Here is an 18,423-nt window from a genome sequence, read left to right as displayed (position 1 = left end):
TGAGACCAGACTAATACTGTAGACATCTTTATTGGGTTATTCAATTCACCAAGTTAAGGCACTTAAATTTGCATATAATAGATGGGTTCCTTTATTAAATTTTTACAAAATGGCAGCAGTATTATAGCAGTTTTATCTGAAACGCTACACATTTAAGATTGTGTTTGATTAAACAGGAAGAAGAGGTAACCAAGTTACAATAAACCTCAGACAGCAACTATGCCCTACACAGCTACTAGAGCATCTATAGCACCACCTGTGATAATGGGGGGGGATGCAAAAATGCATGCATTTTCACTGTAAACTATCAACACTGAAATAACATCAGTTTCAGAGTGCTTGACTTTTGTTCAGATGTTAAAACACTAATCTTGTAAAACTGCAATGACAACAGTGTGCTTTCCTCAACACACATAACCCGTTTCACCGTCATGTTTAAAACATTACTTTTTTTAAAATTTATTTCTGATTTTTCCCTTTTTCTCCCAATTTAGTGGCCAATCGCTCCCTATTCTAATTCAAACACCCACCTTCCTATTGTATGCGTTCGGCAACTGCATCTCTCCGGCCGGCAGTCTCGAAGGAGACGCCTCGCCAATTTCGTAACAAGGCGAATCCAGGCCGAACCACTGCTTTTTCCAACACACACAGAGACGCATTCATGTGACGAACACAAGCCGACTCCGCCCCCCTCCCGAAGACAGCGTTGCCGATTATTGCTGCTTCATCGAATCCGGCCATAGTCGGATCTGACGAGACCGGGGCGCGAACCCCGGTCCCCAGTGGGCAACTGCATCAATACAAAGCCGATGCTTAGACCGCTACACCACCGCGGACTCAAAACATTACTTTAAACCCACCTTTCAACAATTCAACTCTAAATGCCATGATAAAAAAGGTTTTTTTTGGGGAGGTTTTTTTTGGTCACTTTAACCGAAAATGGCTCTAAAGACTCCCTATTTGACTTGCTAGTCATTCAAAAAATCTTCATCCAGGTTAACATCTGAGGTGTCTATATCGTCCAGGTCAAAGTTGTCCAAATCAAGATCATCCAAGCCCTAAGAATGAGGGAAACAATTTGTGAAAAAGTGACTGATTAGGTTTTGGAGTTTGGGGTTTGGCAACTTTGGTAGAAGCAAAATTTACAGTTGTATAAAGAAATTAATGTTAAAGGGGAACTTTAATATTTATGATGATATGGAATTATAATCGTATGCTTTAAAATGCAACCCTCACCTCACTTTTCAGCTCCATTTCCAAGTCCACTACTGTTTCCTCAGCTCCTTCAGGATCTACTACTGGTTCCTCAGCTCCTTCAGGATCTACTACTGTTTCCTCAGCTCCTTCAGGATCTACTACAGTTTCCTCAGCTCCTTCAGGATCTACTACTGTTTCCTCAGCTCGTTCAGGATCTACTTCCTCCAATATGTTCTCTGAGGCCGATGTTGCTAAAGGCTCTGTCTCAGGCTGTAGAGGTACCACCATGTTGGGGACCTGGCTTGGCTCTGGCTCTGCTATGGTAGGTTCTTCCTGGACTACGACCAGCTCCTTTTCTGGCATTGCACCTGAGGTTAGGTCTAGTGCTGGATCAGGTATCGACTCTGGTAAAGGTTCAACAGGATCATTCTCCGCTGAACTGTCCATATCTTCTTTAGAGATGAATTCCACTGAAAGAGGCGGTGCTACAGATTCCAAAAGGAGTACTTCTGTGGCAAGAGTCTCAGTTGTTTCTGCCTCTATGGTGGGAGGTGCTAGGACATCTTTAAGTAGAGTGCCAGAAACAGGGGATTCTTCCTCTGCAAAAATGATCTCTGATGCCATTTCTTTGGAATCAAATACTTGTGTGTTGCTGAGAGGGACATCCTGTGTTGGTATGATTTCTGTTGCTCCATCATTTGTAACCATGGTTTCTGATGCAGCTTGTGCCAAAGGTGCTACTGTTTTGGGAACACTGCCCTCTGTTAGTATGGCTTCTTCAGCAAGATCAACTTCAGTTGTTAAGGACATTTCCTTAATGCCAGTCTCAAGTGTTGAAGTATCTTCAGAAGATGAAGTTTGCACCACCAATGGCTCTTGGGATGTTGCCTCTTCGATGTAGTCATCCAAAATGTCTTTCTCTGCAATGGCTGGAGCTTCCTTTGATTCAGTGATGATTTCTGCCACTGCCATCAGTGGATCAGATGCAGCTGACTGAGAAGAAAATGATTTGATTTGTGCCGTCTCAATGTGTTCTCCAATTGGGATGGATTCCTCCTCATTTGCCATGATGGGGTTAAAAGGTTGCACGTCTTCTTCCACCCCAAGCATTTCTGTAGGTGCTGTCTGTGCTGCAGGGGCTGTCATGGGAGTTTCGTCCATGCTCTCTGTCACTGCCTTTATAGACCACAGGTACAATAACAGACAAACAAATGTATTTTGAATAAAATGCCCATCCTTCTGTGTGCAGTAGCAAAACCATATTCATTAAAACCAAAGTGAAACAGTTCTGTTTTGAAGCTGCAATGAGTTGTACATTTATTTTTGTTGTGTTCGTGCAACACAATGTGGACAAAAAGCAGTAGTGTTTCGCAGAAGAATGACTTCACTGTCGCAAATATCTACATTCACCTTCTGGTAGCTCATGCATTTGTTTTGAAGAGAAGAATGAGAAATCTAACGGTGTTTTTGAAAGACAGGTGTATGCAAGATATATACATGCAGCAATGAGGGAATGTATCTCAAATTGTGGCTACGTATCCCATCTGCGTGCCATAAATTGTTTGCTCAGCTTTAACGAGGGATAATTTTTTGTTTATGGTCTCATTTGATTATGTTGGTCAGATAGAGGCATTCAAATTAAACTGACTCTGATGAATAACTCCTTGTTGCAACTATAAACAAATCTATATTAAACTGTACAATTAATGAATCTGCCTACAGCCCAACCATGGGTCACAAGGCCTAATTGAGGAGTCATGGATGAGGCTGTGCCAAAAAGATAAAAAAGATTAAGGTTTAAATCCTTACTTCTTGCTCACTGAAACATCCTTTTGGCTCATAGCCTGCAGATTCCTCAAAGATACTCCGGTCTTCATTGGGCTGAAAGAAAGAGAAACAGTCAATGCTAATCAAACTGTGGCATCAGTACAGTTCCACCAATTCAATAAACAATTTTAAATTATTAGGTGAACTGAACAATTCCTGCTTCAACCATGGACTGGGACATCAAAAAGATGTGGCACTGTTTGAACAACAATATGTGAATGTAATCGTATTGTGTACCCCACTGACCATGATGAGGGGGTACTCTGCAGCTGGTCTGACCCAGACATGGGTATCCTTCAGGTACTGCTCAGCAAGCAGGGCCTGCTGGAGGCCAGGGAACAGGTTGCTGTACTGGGTAGGGTCAGCCAGAGCATCTGCTGCCTTTTGGTTCACCTTGGAAAGACTCTCCTTCCACAGCTTCACCACGCTGGGGGTACGGGTATGAGGTGGTAAACAGCAGGCTTGTGATAAATATGCTTATGTATTAATACACATATAGTCCCCCCCGCCTGTCCTCAAATCAGGTTACAAATCATGGAGAGGATTGGAGAGGCTGAGACCCCCGAGATCCAGCAATGGCTCCCCCTAAATGTGCCCAAAGTTTCTCACTCAGTATTATTGTTGGGGAAAAGCACTTGGGCATTTCTGATTTGGTGATTATTCTCTTGGTTTCTTTGTTTGTATAGTTAAAGTAGCCTGTATTGTTTATGCTAATGGTGTAGCTATGTAACCAATATGGCACACAAAAGGTTGATAATGTGCGTTGTGGCTTTTTGCACAGGCTCTTTAAATGGTCTTGATTTGCTTTGACTTCTGTTATTCTAAGCATTGATGCTTACTTGGAAAATGTTTTTGGTGTGCAAATCACAAGCATTCCCATTGTGACCTGTGATGTTCACTGGCTTGATGATAACATACGTTAAAAGACTAGGATCCTGCCCAGTTCTGTTGCTAATATAAAGCACAGAAGTGGCATAAAATGGAAAGGTGGACCCATCTGGGAGTTTCAGTATAATTCAAACTCTGCCTCAAAACATTAGAATGTCAAATTCTCAGGAAGTGAAAAGTGTTGGATATTTCTATGAATTTATTTTATTATTAGGGAGATTTTTCAGACAGGTGACACATCTAACAATTAACGTAGAAAGACAAAATCAGGCATACAAATGTCTGCAGAACACAAATAATAGACTTAAATTGAATACTATATACAGCGTTTTTTTGTTTTTTTCGGAAACCGTCAGTGCTGTTGATGGAAGTGCTCAACAAATGAGGAGTGGAATATTAAGACAGATGCAGGAAAAAAATATTATTTGCAAGCCTGATATGTCTACCTTGACCAGTAGAAATGAATTGGCCACCGACTGTAGACACAGAAAAAAATATATCTGCTTTGCAATTACAAATAAGCCATTGTCTTTATTATTCCATACCCCTGTTGGATAATATACAAGTGATGACCGTTATTGGATGTGGTATTTTTATGTTATGCCTGTCTGCTCTTTCGGCTGTGCTCCGGAATCACTCCACTAGATTACGTACATAAAGTAACCCATTGGATGTTATTTTATTTTGTTATATTTTAAAAGCATGCTATTCCAACAGTGCCCCGGCCCTTTAAGCCATCAAGCCCCAGCCCCTCCCTCATTGATTGTAATGTCCCTGATGTTACTTTTCAAATGTTTCCTGCCCTCCCAATGGTTGCTGTGCACTGCAACTAGGGGCGTGGTGCGAGGCAACATAGCATTTATTTGCTGGGTTTTTTTTTTCTTTGTGGTATAGCCAACATGGCAGCTAATGAGCGACACACGAAACAGGCTTGTACTGCTATGAATTAAAGTTTTTTCCGACATATATATATATATATATATATAAAAATCCAGTGAGTCAAGTAAATTCTTCATGAGACACTACAAGCCTGTCTCATAAAGCTCATAAAGAATTTACTTGATTCACTGGATTATTTTGTTCTTTATTTGTTAAACACTTCCCCTACTGTTGAGTGTTTCTTTTTATAAAAGCAAAATGTATACACACACATTTTTTTTTAATTTTCCCCCTTTTTCTCCCCAGTTGTACCTGTCCAATTACCCCACTCTTCCAAGCTGTCCTGGTTGCTGCTCCACCCCCTCTGCCGATCCGGAGAGGGCTGCAGACTACCACATGCCTCCTCTGATACATGTGGCATCATCAGCTGCTTCTTTTCATCTGTCAGTGAGGAGTTTCGCCAGGGGGACGTAGTGCGTGAGAGGATCACGCTATTCCCCCCCAGTCCCGCGAAGAGGCTCCCCAACCGACCAGAGGAGGCACTACTGCAGCGACCAGGACACATACCCACATCCGGCTTCCCACCCGCAGACACGGCCAATTGTGTCTGTAGGGACACCCCACCACGCCAGAGGTAACACGAGGATTTGAACCAGTGATCCCTGTGTTGGTAGGCAATGGAATAGACTGCTACGCTACCTGGATGCCCCAAATTGAATACTGTATTTAACCATGCAAACAAACAGTCAACTTAGATCTCAGTTTGCTCAGGCATTGACTGCTGTCCACACAATCAGATTTATCTTCAAAATGACTGTACCTTGACACATGGCTGGGCAAATATGTTCTTGCTAGGAATGCAGCCTCTGGCAGTCGGTTGGTTTTGATGAGGAGATCCAGACATTTTTCAACTCTAATCAAACACAAACACAAACACACACAGTTTGGTGATGAAAAAACAATATCAAAAATCAAACACACTCTGGGTTCATCCCCTCTCCCCTCGTTCTGTATTTTTCCTCCGTTCATCTTTAAAATACTCACTTTCCCTGCAGAAAGTAGCTGAGGAAGGCTACGTTAGTCTTGCCATCCCTCTCTGCTGCATCAGCCAGTTTGCCCACCATACTGGCGTTGCCTGAGGCAGTGGCCAACAGCAATAATCCTCCGTAATCCTGAGCGTGGTGCAGACACTCCTGGGCCAGACTAAACTGGCACTTCACAGTTGCCAGTTCGGCCAGCTGCTTCCATTTCTGTTCTGACTGAAGGGCCATCATGCCAGAGTACCAATGAGAGAGGGGAGATTATGATAAGTGAAGAGGAAAACCCATGAATCTCAAGAGTAACCCACCATTAAACAGTCAGTAACACATGGTAAATAAATGTTTGCGGGTAAATCAGTCATGGCCACTCAAGTCTGGTATTGTTTAAAACTTGATGCTCTTTTCTTTTTGGGATCTTGCAGTATGCTTATGTGATTATTAGGGGTAATAGTAAAATATTGCGTTAAATGATTGTATAGTGTGTGTGCGTGTGTGTGTGTGTGTGTGTGTGTGTGTGTGTGTGTGTGTGTGTGTGCATGTGTGTGCGTATGTGTGTGTATGTGCTCTACCTCTGCCTCCATGGCCAGTTGGTGGGCTATCTTCAGCTCTTCTAGCTGGAGAGCCAGTTCAAATCTGTGTTCAGGGTCAGTGGACACAGCCAGGGCCTGTTGTCTGAACCCCTAAGCAAAAAAACAGATTCAGGCACTTAGAAATGACCAGAATTAATTTTCATGTGAAAAGATGAAGTTTATTCATCGCCAGAAAACTTATTCACAGGAGTCATCCTTGAATTAAGGCCTGACAATAGTGGTGCAGAGGCTGTGGGTGACGGCACCTTGATTCTCTAACCAAACGGTGAAAGCGAGATTTGGGTACAGATTAAGGTGATAAATAAATGGGTAATGCATATTCCTTCCCTATCAACTACTGCTGAGGCATCCTTGAACCCATTATTATTATTATTAAACCCAACTTTTCTTTGTACTTTCTGTACCGAGCAGCTTCCAGTTGGGGATAAGCTTAACTGGATGCACATGAAGCAGTGTGGTGCTGAAAAGAGAAAACGAGAGCTCGGTAAAGCCCTTCCTTGAATAAATAAAACTTTAAAAAAGAAAACCAGCATCCTAGCCTGAGGATTTATGACATCTGGTAGCCTTATGCAATGTAGAAACAAAATTTTGGAATTTTCTGCTTCCTTATGCAAGTAGAAAGAATAAGGCCAAGATGGACAGGGACTGAAAACAGACACAAGTTATGTCAAATGAGTACCTGTTTCTCCAGGAAGTGGGCCACTCTGTTCCTCTGCTCCTTGGGTATGGCGGGTAGGATTTTGTCTGCCATGCTGAAGTCCCTCCGCATGACGGCCGTCTGGTATTCCAGCACAGAGACCAGGAGGGAGTAGCTGACAATGTTGAGCTCCTTGTCTCCAAGGTAGAGACGGTTGTCCTTTGGGATGTAGCCCAGCAGATACATGGTTCTACAGTAGACAGGTCAAACAATATTGAGTTAACACAGGGGTTTTATTCTTTTAAAATATTTATAAGGCATTTCTGTTAAGGGTGCGCAATTTATCGGTCAAGTTATTGGTATCAGCCAATTGTTGCTTAAAAATTTGTTATAAGGTGTCCGGCATGGCATGGCAGTCTATTCTGTTGCCTGCTAAAAGGATCGCCTGTTCAAATCCCTGTGTTAACTTTGGCTTGGTCAGGCATCCGTACAGACACAATTGGCCGTGTCTGTGGGTGGGAAGCCGGATTGGGGTATGTGTCCTGGTCGCTGCACTAGCGCCTTCTCTGTTCGGTCGGGGCGCCTGTTCTGGGGGGGGCACTGGGGGAATAGTGTGATCCTCCCACGTGCTATGTCCCCCTGGTGAAACTCCTCACTGTCAGATGAAAAGAAGCGGCTGGCAACTCCACATGTATCGGAGGAGGCATGTGGTAGTCTGCAGCCCTCCCCAGATTGGCAGAGTGGGTAGAGCAGCGACCGGGACAGCTCAGAAGAGTGGGGTAATTGGCCAGAGACATTTGGGGAGAATATGAGAGGGAAAAAAAAGTGTTGTCAGTACTGAGACAAGATCTCAAAATTATGCCCGATGTGTTGCACTGATATGATGATGCATTAATTATGTGCCAACAGCAATGACAGGCGTCAATGGAAAGACAGGTCGTGCTACAATCAATAAAGATATGTCCGCAGTGTGTGCCATTTCTGTTCTAGCATGATGATTGAATGCTTATTTTGAATGGATAAAATTAGATATTTCCTATAAGCGCATTTCCAAAAAATGTTTGTGATTGTTGAAGGGTGCATATTTCCCCCCTTTTTTGATATTCACAAAAATTGTTTCCACGTGAGTCAAAAGTGTGATCAGGGAAGTTTTCAAAGGTCAACCTGTTGTACAGCAAATGCAAGAGCACAGAAGTCTGAAAATGTTATGCCAAAATAAATGTTCCATATTTTGTTTGTTTGAGTTGAAGTTAGTTATGCTCATCTCCCTCAGTGAATGCAGATGGATGGATCAATGGATTGCATTACATGGAAGCCGTGCAATGTTTAGTAATAAATTAGGACAGGTACAAATAAAGCAATGTTTTCTAGACGTCCTCATGTGCAGCAAGCATCACCGTTGAAGTATAATAACTGACTGTGGCAATTATTGGATATGGGCAACAAATTCAATATTGTGCATCCTTAATTTCTGTCCATTGGGATGGTACTGTTGAGAGAAATAGGAAATACAGGGCAGTGTGTGGAAGCTGTGGACATGTTAAGCCTAAGACTTTGTTAACTCCATTACATAAACCGTTGGAAATTTTATTCGTTTCCCTGACAACACTTGAACTTCAACCGATGCCAGAAACTGAAGCTCCGCATGTAACACTGTACATTTCTTTAAATGGTTTCCGCCACAGGAGGGAACAACACAGAATATGAACCAGATTCTAGCCCACAGTGTTTGTGCATATATATCATAGATTAGCCTGGTGAATCACAAGGATGGCCCCACTGTGGTGTTACTTTGATAAATATACTAAAACACTGATGTAAAAACATTGATGCAAAATCCATTCACCTCACTCCAGTTTAGTGTAGTAAATAATAATGGCTTCACAAAGCAGATCTTCAGGTTCATCAATAGATTTATTGGTAAATTGTGGTTGCAGTGACAAATATGGATACCATCCATCCATTATCCAAGCCGTTTATCCGAATTTGGGTCATGGGATGCTGGAGCCTATCCCAGCAGTCATTGGGCACCCTGGACAGGCTGCCAGACCATCACAGGGCCAACACATTCACACTTAGGGAAAATTTAGTATGACCAAGTCACCTGACCTACATGTCTTTGGACTGTGGCAGGAAACCAGAGCACCCGGAGGAAACCCACACAGACACAGGGAGAATATGCAAACTCCACACAGAGGATGACCGAGGATGACCCCCAAGGTTGGACAACCCCAGGGTTCGAGCCCAGGACCTTCTTGCTGAGAGGCGACCATGCTAACCACTGCGCCACCATGCCACCCATAATAATATGGATACCATTGTATAAAAGCCAGCCACTGAAAATGCACAAGCCAGTGCATTCTTAGCGCCGGTCCCCAAGCCCGGATAAATGGGGAGGGTTGTGTCAGGGAGGGTATCCAGCATAAAATCTTTGACAAACAAATATGCGGATCATAAATAAGATTTCCATACCAGATCGGTCACAGCCCGGGTCACCAACGACCGCCACCGGTACTGTTAACCAGCAGGGTGCCAGTGGAAACTATGCTACTGCTGGGCGAAGGATAAGGAGAGGGGGAAGGCATGTCCAGAGGCAGTGAGAGAGGAGGAAGGGTAGGAGTGTGGAGGTGAGAGTCGGAACTTTGAATGTTGGCACTATGACTGGTAAAGGGAGAGAGCTGGCTGATATGATGGAAAGAAGAAAGGTAGGCATACTGTGTGCAAGAGGCCAGGTGGAAGCAGAGTAAGGCCAGGAGTACTGGAGGTGGGTTCAAACTCTTCTATCATGGTGCGAATGGGAGGAGAAATGGGATAGGGTTAATTCTGACAGAAGAATATGTCAAGAGTGTGCTGGAGATGAAGAGAGGGTCAGACAGAGTGACGAGTATGAAGCTGGAAATCGAAGGTGTATTGCTGAATGTTATCAGGAAGTTGGGTGTGAGATGGAAGAGAAAGAAGAATTCTGGAGTGAGTTGGATGAAGTGGTGGAGAGGGTAACCAAGGAAGAGAGAGTGGTGATTGGAGTGGACTTCAATGGACATGTTGGTGAAGGGAACAGAGGTGATGAGGAGGTGATGGGTAGGTATGGTGTCAAGGAGAGAAATGTGGAAGGACAGATGGTGGTGGATTTTGCGAAAAGGATGGAAATGGCTGTGTTGAATACATATTTCAAGAAGAGGGAGGAACACAGGGTGACATACAAGAGTGTAGGAAAGTGCACACAGGTGGACTATATCTTATGTAGAAGGCGCGATCTAAAAGGGATTGGAGACTGCAAGGTGGTGACAGGGGAGAACGTAGCTAGGCAGCATCAGATGGTGGTCTGTAGGATGACTTTGGAGACCAAGAAGAGGAAGCGAGTGAAAGCAGAGCTGAAGATCAAATGGTGGAAGTTGAAGAAAGAAGACTGTTGTGTGGAGTTCAGAGAGGAGTTAAGACAGGCACTGGGTGGTAGTGAAGAGTTGCTGGATGGCTCGGCAACCACTGCAGAAATAGTGAGGGAGACAGCTACGAAGGTACTTGGTGTGCCATCAGGACAGAGGAAGGAAGACAAGGAGACTTGGTGGTGGAATGAGGACGTACAGCAAATAATACAGAGGAAGAGGGTGGCAAAGAAGAAGTGGGATAGTGAGATAGATGAAGAAAGTAGACAGGAGTACAAGGAGACGCAGCGTAAAGTGAAGAGAGAGGTGGCAAAGGCAAAGGAAAAGGCATATGGTGAGTTGTATGACAGGTTAGACGCTAAGGAAGGAGACTCATACCATTTGGCTAGACAGAGGGACCAAGCTGCAAAGGATGTGCAGCAGTTAGGGCGATCAAGGATAGCGATGGAAATGTGCTGACAAACGAGGAGAGTGTGCTGAAAAGGTGGAAGGGGTACTTTAAGGGGCTGATGAATGAAGAAAATGAGAGAGAGAGAGAGAGAGAGAGAGAGAGAGAGAGAGAGAGAGAGAGAGAGAGAGAAGGTTGGATGATGTAGGGATAGTGAATCAGGAAGTGCAGAGGATTAGCAAGGAGGAAGTGAGGGCAGCTATGAAGACGATAAAGAGTGGAAAGGCAGTTGGTCCTGATGACATACCTGTGGCGGCATGGAGATGTTTAGGAGAGATAGCAGTGGGGTTTTTAACTAGATTGTTTAACACAATCTGGAAAAGCGAGAGGATGCCTGAGGAGTGGAGATGAAGCATACTGGTACCGATCTTCAAGAACAAGGGCGATGTGCAGAACTGTAGCAACTACAGAGATATAAAGTTGATCAGCCACAGCATGAAGATATGGAAAAGAGTAATAGAAGCTAGATTAAGAGGAAAGGTGACAATTAGCGAGCAGCAGTATGGTTTCATGCCATGAAAGAGCCCTGCAGTTGTGATGTTTGCTTTGAGAATGTTGATCGAGAAGTCTAGAGAAGGCCAGAAGGAGTTCCATGGTGTCTGTAGATTTAGAGAAAGCATACGACAGGGTGCTGAGAGAGGAGGTGTGGTATTGTATGAGGAAGTCAGGAGTTGCAGAGAAGTATGTAGGAGTGGTGCAGGATATGTATGAAGGAAGCGTGACAGTGGTGAGGTGTGCAGTTGGAATGACAGATGAGTTCAAGGTGGAGGTGGGGTTACATCAAAGGTCGGCTCTGAGCCCTTTCTTGTTTGCAATGGTGATGGACAGGTTGACGGACAAGATCAGGCAGGAGTCTCCATGGACGATGATGGTCGTGGATGATATTGTGATCTGTAGCAAGAGTAGGGTGCAGGTTGAGGAGAGCTTGGAGAGGTGGAGGTATGCAGTGGAGAGAAGAGGAATGAAAGTCAGTAGGAGCAAGTTAGAATACCTATGCGTGAATGAGAGGGAGGACAGTGGAACGGTGAGGATGCAAGGAGTAGAGGTGACAAAGGCATATGAGTTTAAATACTTGGGGTCAACTGTCCAAAGTAACGAGGAGTGCAGGAGAGAGGTGAAGAAGAGAGTGCAGGCAGGGTGGAGTGGGTGGAGAAGAGTGTCATGAGTGATTTGCGACAGAAGGGTACCAGCAAGAGTTAAAGGGAATGTTTACAAGATGGTTCTTTAAACAGTTGTTTCTAAAGCTACACATGTGTGCATTAAACCTCTTTTTGAATGTTCCCTCTGTTAGACCGACGTATGTCTCTATTTTGCCGTTGTCATTTCTCGTCACCATAGCTTGGTAGATAACTCCTTTCGTCTGGCATTTTCTTTCGAGGGGACATGAGCCGTTCACATGGCAGCTGCAGCTGGGGGAGACCAATTGTGATGAAGGTGTCATTGATTTGTTCATGATTCTTGTGTTGTGGGACAATATTATTTGTTGAATTTTAGGCATGCAGCTGTAACTAATTTTGATGGTGTTCCTATTGAATATCTTCCTCAGTTGATGGTCCGGGGTAAAGCACTTACCTAAAAGTTAAAAAAAGCGCTTACTGATGTTTGTGGCCACGGTGTCGCTGTAGGGTAGGTTGTACCAGCAGGTGATGTTTCGTTTTCTGCTACGTGTGTTGATTTGCTGGCAGTCAGTGTTTAATGTTGGGTTGTACTTGAGCTTAAAATTGTAGCCGCTCTTTTGTAATGCATCTTGGTATGGGGGTGTAGCTTCATTGAGGTGGCCTCATTAGATGATCATTTTGAGAGTCTTCTATTAATGCTTTCTGGGACGTTCTTTAAGATGGAGGGTGGGTGGTTGCTTCCTCTATGAACATACTGCAGCATGTTGTTGGGCTTAATGTGCGGCTTGTATGTGCCGTTCCTATGGTCCATTGAGATGTCCAGAAAGTCAATTTGTTTTTTGTTTGCTTCAATAGTGATTTTTAGCCAATTGTTTGAGAATATTTTGCAGACTGTTTTCTTAATTTGCTCTACCTCTCTTGGTGTTTTGCTACAAATTGCTAGCCCGTTGTGGTGTTCCCAACACAGAATATTAACCAGTGTGGGTTGGTTGGTTTTGAATTTGCACATTCAAATGTGATTGGTGCTGAATGAGGTGGAGGTCAGCTATTGGTTGTTCCTGAAGAGTATATAAGGCAGAATCGCCACCAGGGCGTTCTCTTGGTACTCCGTTCTACTCGGGATAGCTAGATTGTTACAGTGTAATAATAAATATACTACGTTACTGTCATAAGTCTGCCGTGTGCACTTTCCAGTTATCTACTTAAACAGTTTAGAACAATATTAGTGTTTCATACACGACAGTTTGGCGACGAGGATGGGATGTTTAAGTTGGAAGTCACACAGTTAGCATGTCAAGCAGCTCCAGCGAGGCAGAAGTAAACGACGAACAACCAGGGAGACGATCGGTGAGTGAAAGGACCGTCGAACAGAAGATGGCATTCGGTAAGCCAGAAGATTTCCACTTCGAGGAAAGTGAGGAAAGTTTTGATAGTTATCGCCAGTGGTTAGAGCAGTACTTCGCAGCAAATGGATTGGACACTCGAGATGAGAAAACCAAAGCGGTATTTCTTACGATGGTAGGAAAAAGGGCACATAGCTTGCTGATGGATTTGTGTGCACCAGATAAGCCATCGGGTAAAATATATGAAGTACTGGTGGGAATGCTAGAAAAGCACTACATCCCGAAAACCAACTTTATTGCCGAGAGATGCAAGTTTCACGGAAGAAACCAAAAGGAAAACGAAACAATAAGTGAGTACATTGCAAGTTTGAGAAAGTTAGCAGCCACATGCAAATTTGGAACATTTTTAGATGAAGCACTGCGTGATAGGTTTGTCTGTGGAGTTAAGAGCAGTGAGCTAAGAGATCGGTTACTCAATGCTGCTCACACAAACGACTTAATGTTACAGCTCGCAGTTGAAATGGCGCTTTCTTATGAGGTAACAAAAGGCAACAGTGAGCAACAGTTTGCACAGAAAGGCTATAAAGCTAATGTGGTAGAAAAGAAGGCTAACCTAAGGCATAGAGAGGCTACGGTAAAGTCTACAGCTAATGGAGAGCCCTGCTATCGCTGCAATGGAAAAGGCCACAGACTGGATTAATGCAGGTTCAAGGACGCAGAGTGTCACCAGTGCAAGAAAAAGGGACACATCGCAAAAGCATGCCGTTCACCTAAAGAAGGAAGCTATGGCAAGGCATCGAAAGGGACCAGGCATTTGGAATGTTGCCATGCTCTCAAGCACGGGACATGTACAAATTCCAGTGCTATCAAGCAGCAGGGAAGACTTGGTTGCAACGCTCCCCAGCACGTGGACCAGAGCAACGCTCACAGTCTTCGGGCAGATGGAGATCCTATCCAGCCTCAGCTCTGCAGTGCCAGAGACGACTGCTGTGTGCCGACAAGGTGCATGGTGGATGCTGTACAGAACATTGACACTGGTCAGACATTGGACAGCGGAGGGGCCGAACTTTTTGCAATGGACACGGGTAAAGGTGACATTGTGAAACCCTACTATGTGTATGTCAGTGTAAATAGTACAAGGGTGAAAATGGAGGTAGACACTGGCGCAGCCGTGTCAGTGATATCTGAAACTCTACTTAAACGCAGGTTTAAAGATGTGAAACTTAGTCCTGCAAATTGTGTGCTGAAAACCTACAGTGAGGAATCATTGCCATTGATAGGAAAATTCGCAGCAAAGGTGAAATGCAAGGAACGCTCAGAAAAGCTAGAACTACTAGTCGTGAAAGGAAGAGGTCCTGCATTAATGGGCAGAGACTGGATAAGTAAATTAAAGCTAGACTGGTCAAGAGTCAACAGAGTGGCTCCTGATACAGTGGATGATGTGTGTGCCAGACATGCATCAGTGTTCAAACCTGAGCTAGGCAAGTTAAAAGGTATTGAAGCCAGACTACACGTAGTTCCAGATGCAGTGCCCAAGTTCTGTAAGCCTAGAAACGTGCCTTATGCATTAAGAGAAGCCGTAGAGAGAGAACTGGCAAAATTGGAAGCTGAAGGTGTCATCTCACCCATTAATTACAGTGAGTGGGCAGCTCCAATAGTTTGTGTGCCTAAAAAGGATGATAGTGTGAGAATATGTGGAGACTACAAGGTCACCATCAATCCATGGTTGAATGTGGAACAGTATCCACTACCCAAAACCCAAGATTTATTTGCTAAACTAGCAGGAGGTCAGCAGTTTACCAAATTAAACTTGTCACAGGCTTATCAGCAAGTTCTGTTAGAGGACAATTCAAGACATTACCTAACTATCAACACACATAGAGGGTTGTATCACTACAATAGGTTACCCTACGGTGTTGCTAGCGCCCCTGCTATTTTTCAAAAGATTATGGATCAGGTTCTTTAGGGCATGGAATGGGTCATCTGTTATTTAGATGACATCTTAATTACTGGAAAAGATACAGAAAGGCACCTGACTAACTTGGAAGAGGTGCTTAGTAGACTTGAAACTTACAATCTCAGGGTTAAAAGAGAGAAGTGTGCATTCATGCAGAACAGCGTTTCATACTTAGGGCATGTCATTGATGCCATGGGCATACATCCAATGAAGGAAAAGACATATGCTATTCAGAGGGCTCCAGCTCCGAAAAATGTAACTGAACTCAGGTCATTCTTAGCTCTGTTAAACTACTATGGGAAGTGTATCCCTAATCTATCTACTCTGATTCATCCAATGACAGCATTGCTGCATAAAGATGCAACCTGGGAATGGTCAGAGAAATGTCAAAGTGCATTTGATAGTGCAAAGAAGTCTCTTCAGTCAGATAAATTGTTAGTACATTTTGATGCAGAGTTACATATCATACTAGCATGTGATGCTTCTCCTTATGGAGTTGGTGCTGTAATCAGCCACAAAATGAAAGATGGAAATGAGAGACCTATCGCGTTTGCATCCAGAATGTTAACTAAAACAGAACAGAATTACTCTCAACTGGAAAAAGAGGCACTGGGTCTTGTTTTTGGAGTTATGAAATTCCATGAGTATCTTTATGGAAGGAAATTCTTGTTATTGACAGACCACAAGCCACTGTTGAAAATTCTGGGGCATAAAACAGGTGTGCCAACACTGGCCGCCGCTAGATTACAAAGGTGGCTCTAATTTTGGCAGCGTATACATACGAAATCCAGTACAAGAAGTCAGAGCAGCATAGCAATGCTGATGCTTTATCAAGATTACCTGTGAAGCCTGATGTAGATGTGGTGTCAAACCCAATTTACAGAGTGTCTTACCTGGAAGACTTACCTGTTACTGCTAGAGAAATAGCCAAAGAAACAGACAGAGATCCTGTGTTAAGAGTGGTTAAACAGTTGGTGTTAACTGGATGGCCTAAACATGTACAGGATGAGTCACTGAAGCCTTATTTTCAGAGAAAATTAGAGCTTAGCATTGAGGATGATTGTTTATTATGGGGTTACCGTGTGGTAGTGCCTGATAAACTAAGAGACAGGCTATTGTCGGAATTACATGAGCACCACTGGGGAATAGTTAAAATGAAGTCCCTCGCCAGAAGTTTATTCTGGTGGCCTACATTAGATGACAGTATTGAACGTGAAGTGAATCAGTGTACTATTTGTCAGCAGCAGCGTAGTATGCCTGCTACCGCACCGATACATACATGGAAATGGTCTTCGAGTCCATGGGAAAGAGTACATCTTGATTTTGCTGAGAACCACAAGCAGATGTTTTTAGTAGTGATGGATGCCTACTTCATCTAAGACAATTGAAGCAATGAGAAATTTATTTGCAGCTTATGGGTTGCCTAAAGAGGTTGTAACTGATAACGGACCTCAGTTCGTATCGCAAGAGTTTGAGTCATTTTTGACTAAACATGGAGTAAAACACATCAAGTCACCTGCATACCATCCTGCAAGTAATGGTTTAGCTGAAAGATTGGTCCAAAATCTTAAGAAATCCCTTGCAAAGAATAGAGCCATTGGTGGTATGACACTTGAGCACTGTGTAGCAAATTTTCTGATTGGGTACAGAAACACACCCCATACTAAGACAGGAAAGACCCAGCTGAGCTATTTCTGAGAAAACAGATGCGAACCAGGTTGTGTCTTATCAAACCAAAGTTCTCTCAGAGAATGCAGACCGAGTCTGAACCAAATCTTCCCCGTGTTAGGTCTTTTAAGGTTGGTCAACACGTGTTGGTAAAAAATTACAGGGGAGGGGAGAAATGGTTGAATGGAGTTATAAGTGAAGTGTTGGGTCCTGTCACATACAGTGTTGAAGTAAATGGAAATTGTGTGAAAAGACATGTGAACCAGATGTTGGGTGTCAAGGGAAATCCAGATCAGACTCAAATGGACTCTTGTGTGATGGAGCTTCTTGGGAGATTGATGATTTCAATGCAGACACTGATGTGTCAGAACATCCTGAACCACAGGTTGTGGAAGAACGAACTGTAGAACCACCACCGCCAGTTGTGGAGAGGAACACTCGTCCTGTGAGAGACAGACGTCCTCCTGATAGACTGAACTTGTGACTGACATGCAGATTGGTTATTGAAAAAAAAAAAAGAGAAAAGAAATCTGTAATGTAATGTATGGTTACTGTTGAAGAAATACTGTACATGGTTGTGAGCTTAACAGCAAAAAGGATATGTTAGAATCCTAGAAAAAAAAAAGAAGTTTGAATTTACAGGGGAGGAGCTGTGGTGTTCCCAACACAGAATATCAACCAGTGTGGGTTGGTTGGTTTTGAATGTGCACATTCAAATGTGATTGGTGCTGAATGAGGTGGAGGTCAGCTATTGGTTGTTCCTGAAGAGTATATAAGGCAGAATCGCCACCAGGGCGTTCTCTTGGTACTCCGCTCTATTTTGGATAGCTAGGTTGTTACAGCGTAATAATAAATATACTACGTTACTGTCATAAGTCTGCCGTGTGCACTTTCCAGTTATCTACTTAAACAGTTTAGAACAATATAAGTGTTTCATACACGACACCCATCATCCTTATAGAGTCCGACATTGATGTCTAGGTCTTGTAGCTGAAATAAATATATTCCAATTAGTTCACAAGTTTCCACCCCGTCGAAGCTGCCCATGGTTACATCAAATTTGCTTTTTCCCTTTTTCTGCCATGGGTTTCCATTGTGGTACAAAAGTGATTCCTTCATCTGGTGTATAAAGTCTCTGTCTTGCTCGGATATCACTGTGTGCTTAGCAGCAAAATCAATGGCTTTGGATAGTAACTCTTTGCTTATGGAGCTATATATACACACACACACACCCCAGCAAACATGCCTGTGCGGGCCCACTGTGGGTAGGTGTGGGTTTACTGTGGGGCAATGTGGGCAGGGGCAAACCTGCACTAATCCCACATGGGCCCCATGTGGTTAGCCCATGCGGGGCCCACAGTAGTTTTGCCCTTTGAGGCCCCTATGTAGGCTTATTGTGGGCAAGCCCAACTGTGCTCTTGCCCACAGTAAGCCCACATGGACCCCAT

The 18,423-nt window shown here is 43.6% G+C and overlaps 1 protein-coding gene across 1 annotated transcript in view; it reads right to left on the bottom strand.

Annotated features, from left to right (window-relative positions):
• Positions 1-29: 29 nt before the first annotated feature.
• Positions 30-18,423, bottom strand: part of LOC130115735 (coatomer subunit beta'-like) — a 35,363-nt gene continuing 16,969 nt past the window's right edge. Inside the window, exons 15-22 of the mRNA XM_056283540.1 lie at positions 7,101-7,308; positions 6,401-6,511; positions 5,836-6,050; positions 5,612-5,704; positions 3,271-3,451; positions 3,007-3,078; positions 1,237-2,373; positions 30-1,058 (exon numbers count right to left, since the gene is read on the bottom strand). Coding sequence (XP_056139515.1) covers positions 969-1,058; positions 1,237-2,373; positions 3,007-3,078; positions 3,271-3,451; positions 5,612-5,704; positions 5,836-6,050; positions 6,401-6,511; positions 7,101-7,308 — 2,107 coding nt within the window. The 3' untranslated portion in view covers positions 30-968. The remainder of the gene's footprint in view (positions 1,059-1,236; positions 2,374-3,006; positions 3,079-3,270; positions 3,452-5,611; positions 5,705-5,835; positions 6,051-6,400; positions 6,512-7,100; positions 7,309-18,423) is intronic.

This window comes from Lampris incognitus, chromosome 7 (genome assembly GCF_029633865.1).
Source record: "Lampris incognitus isolate fLamInc1 chromosome 7, fLamInc1.hap2, whole genome shotgun sequence".
In the NCBI taxonomy this organism is placed as follows: Eukaryota; Metazoa; Chordata; class Actinopteri; order Lampriformes; family Lampridae; genus Lampris; species Lampris incognitus.
This window is presented reverse-complemented; position numbering and strand designations above follow the sequence as displayed.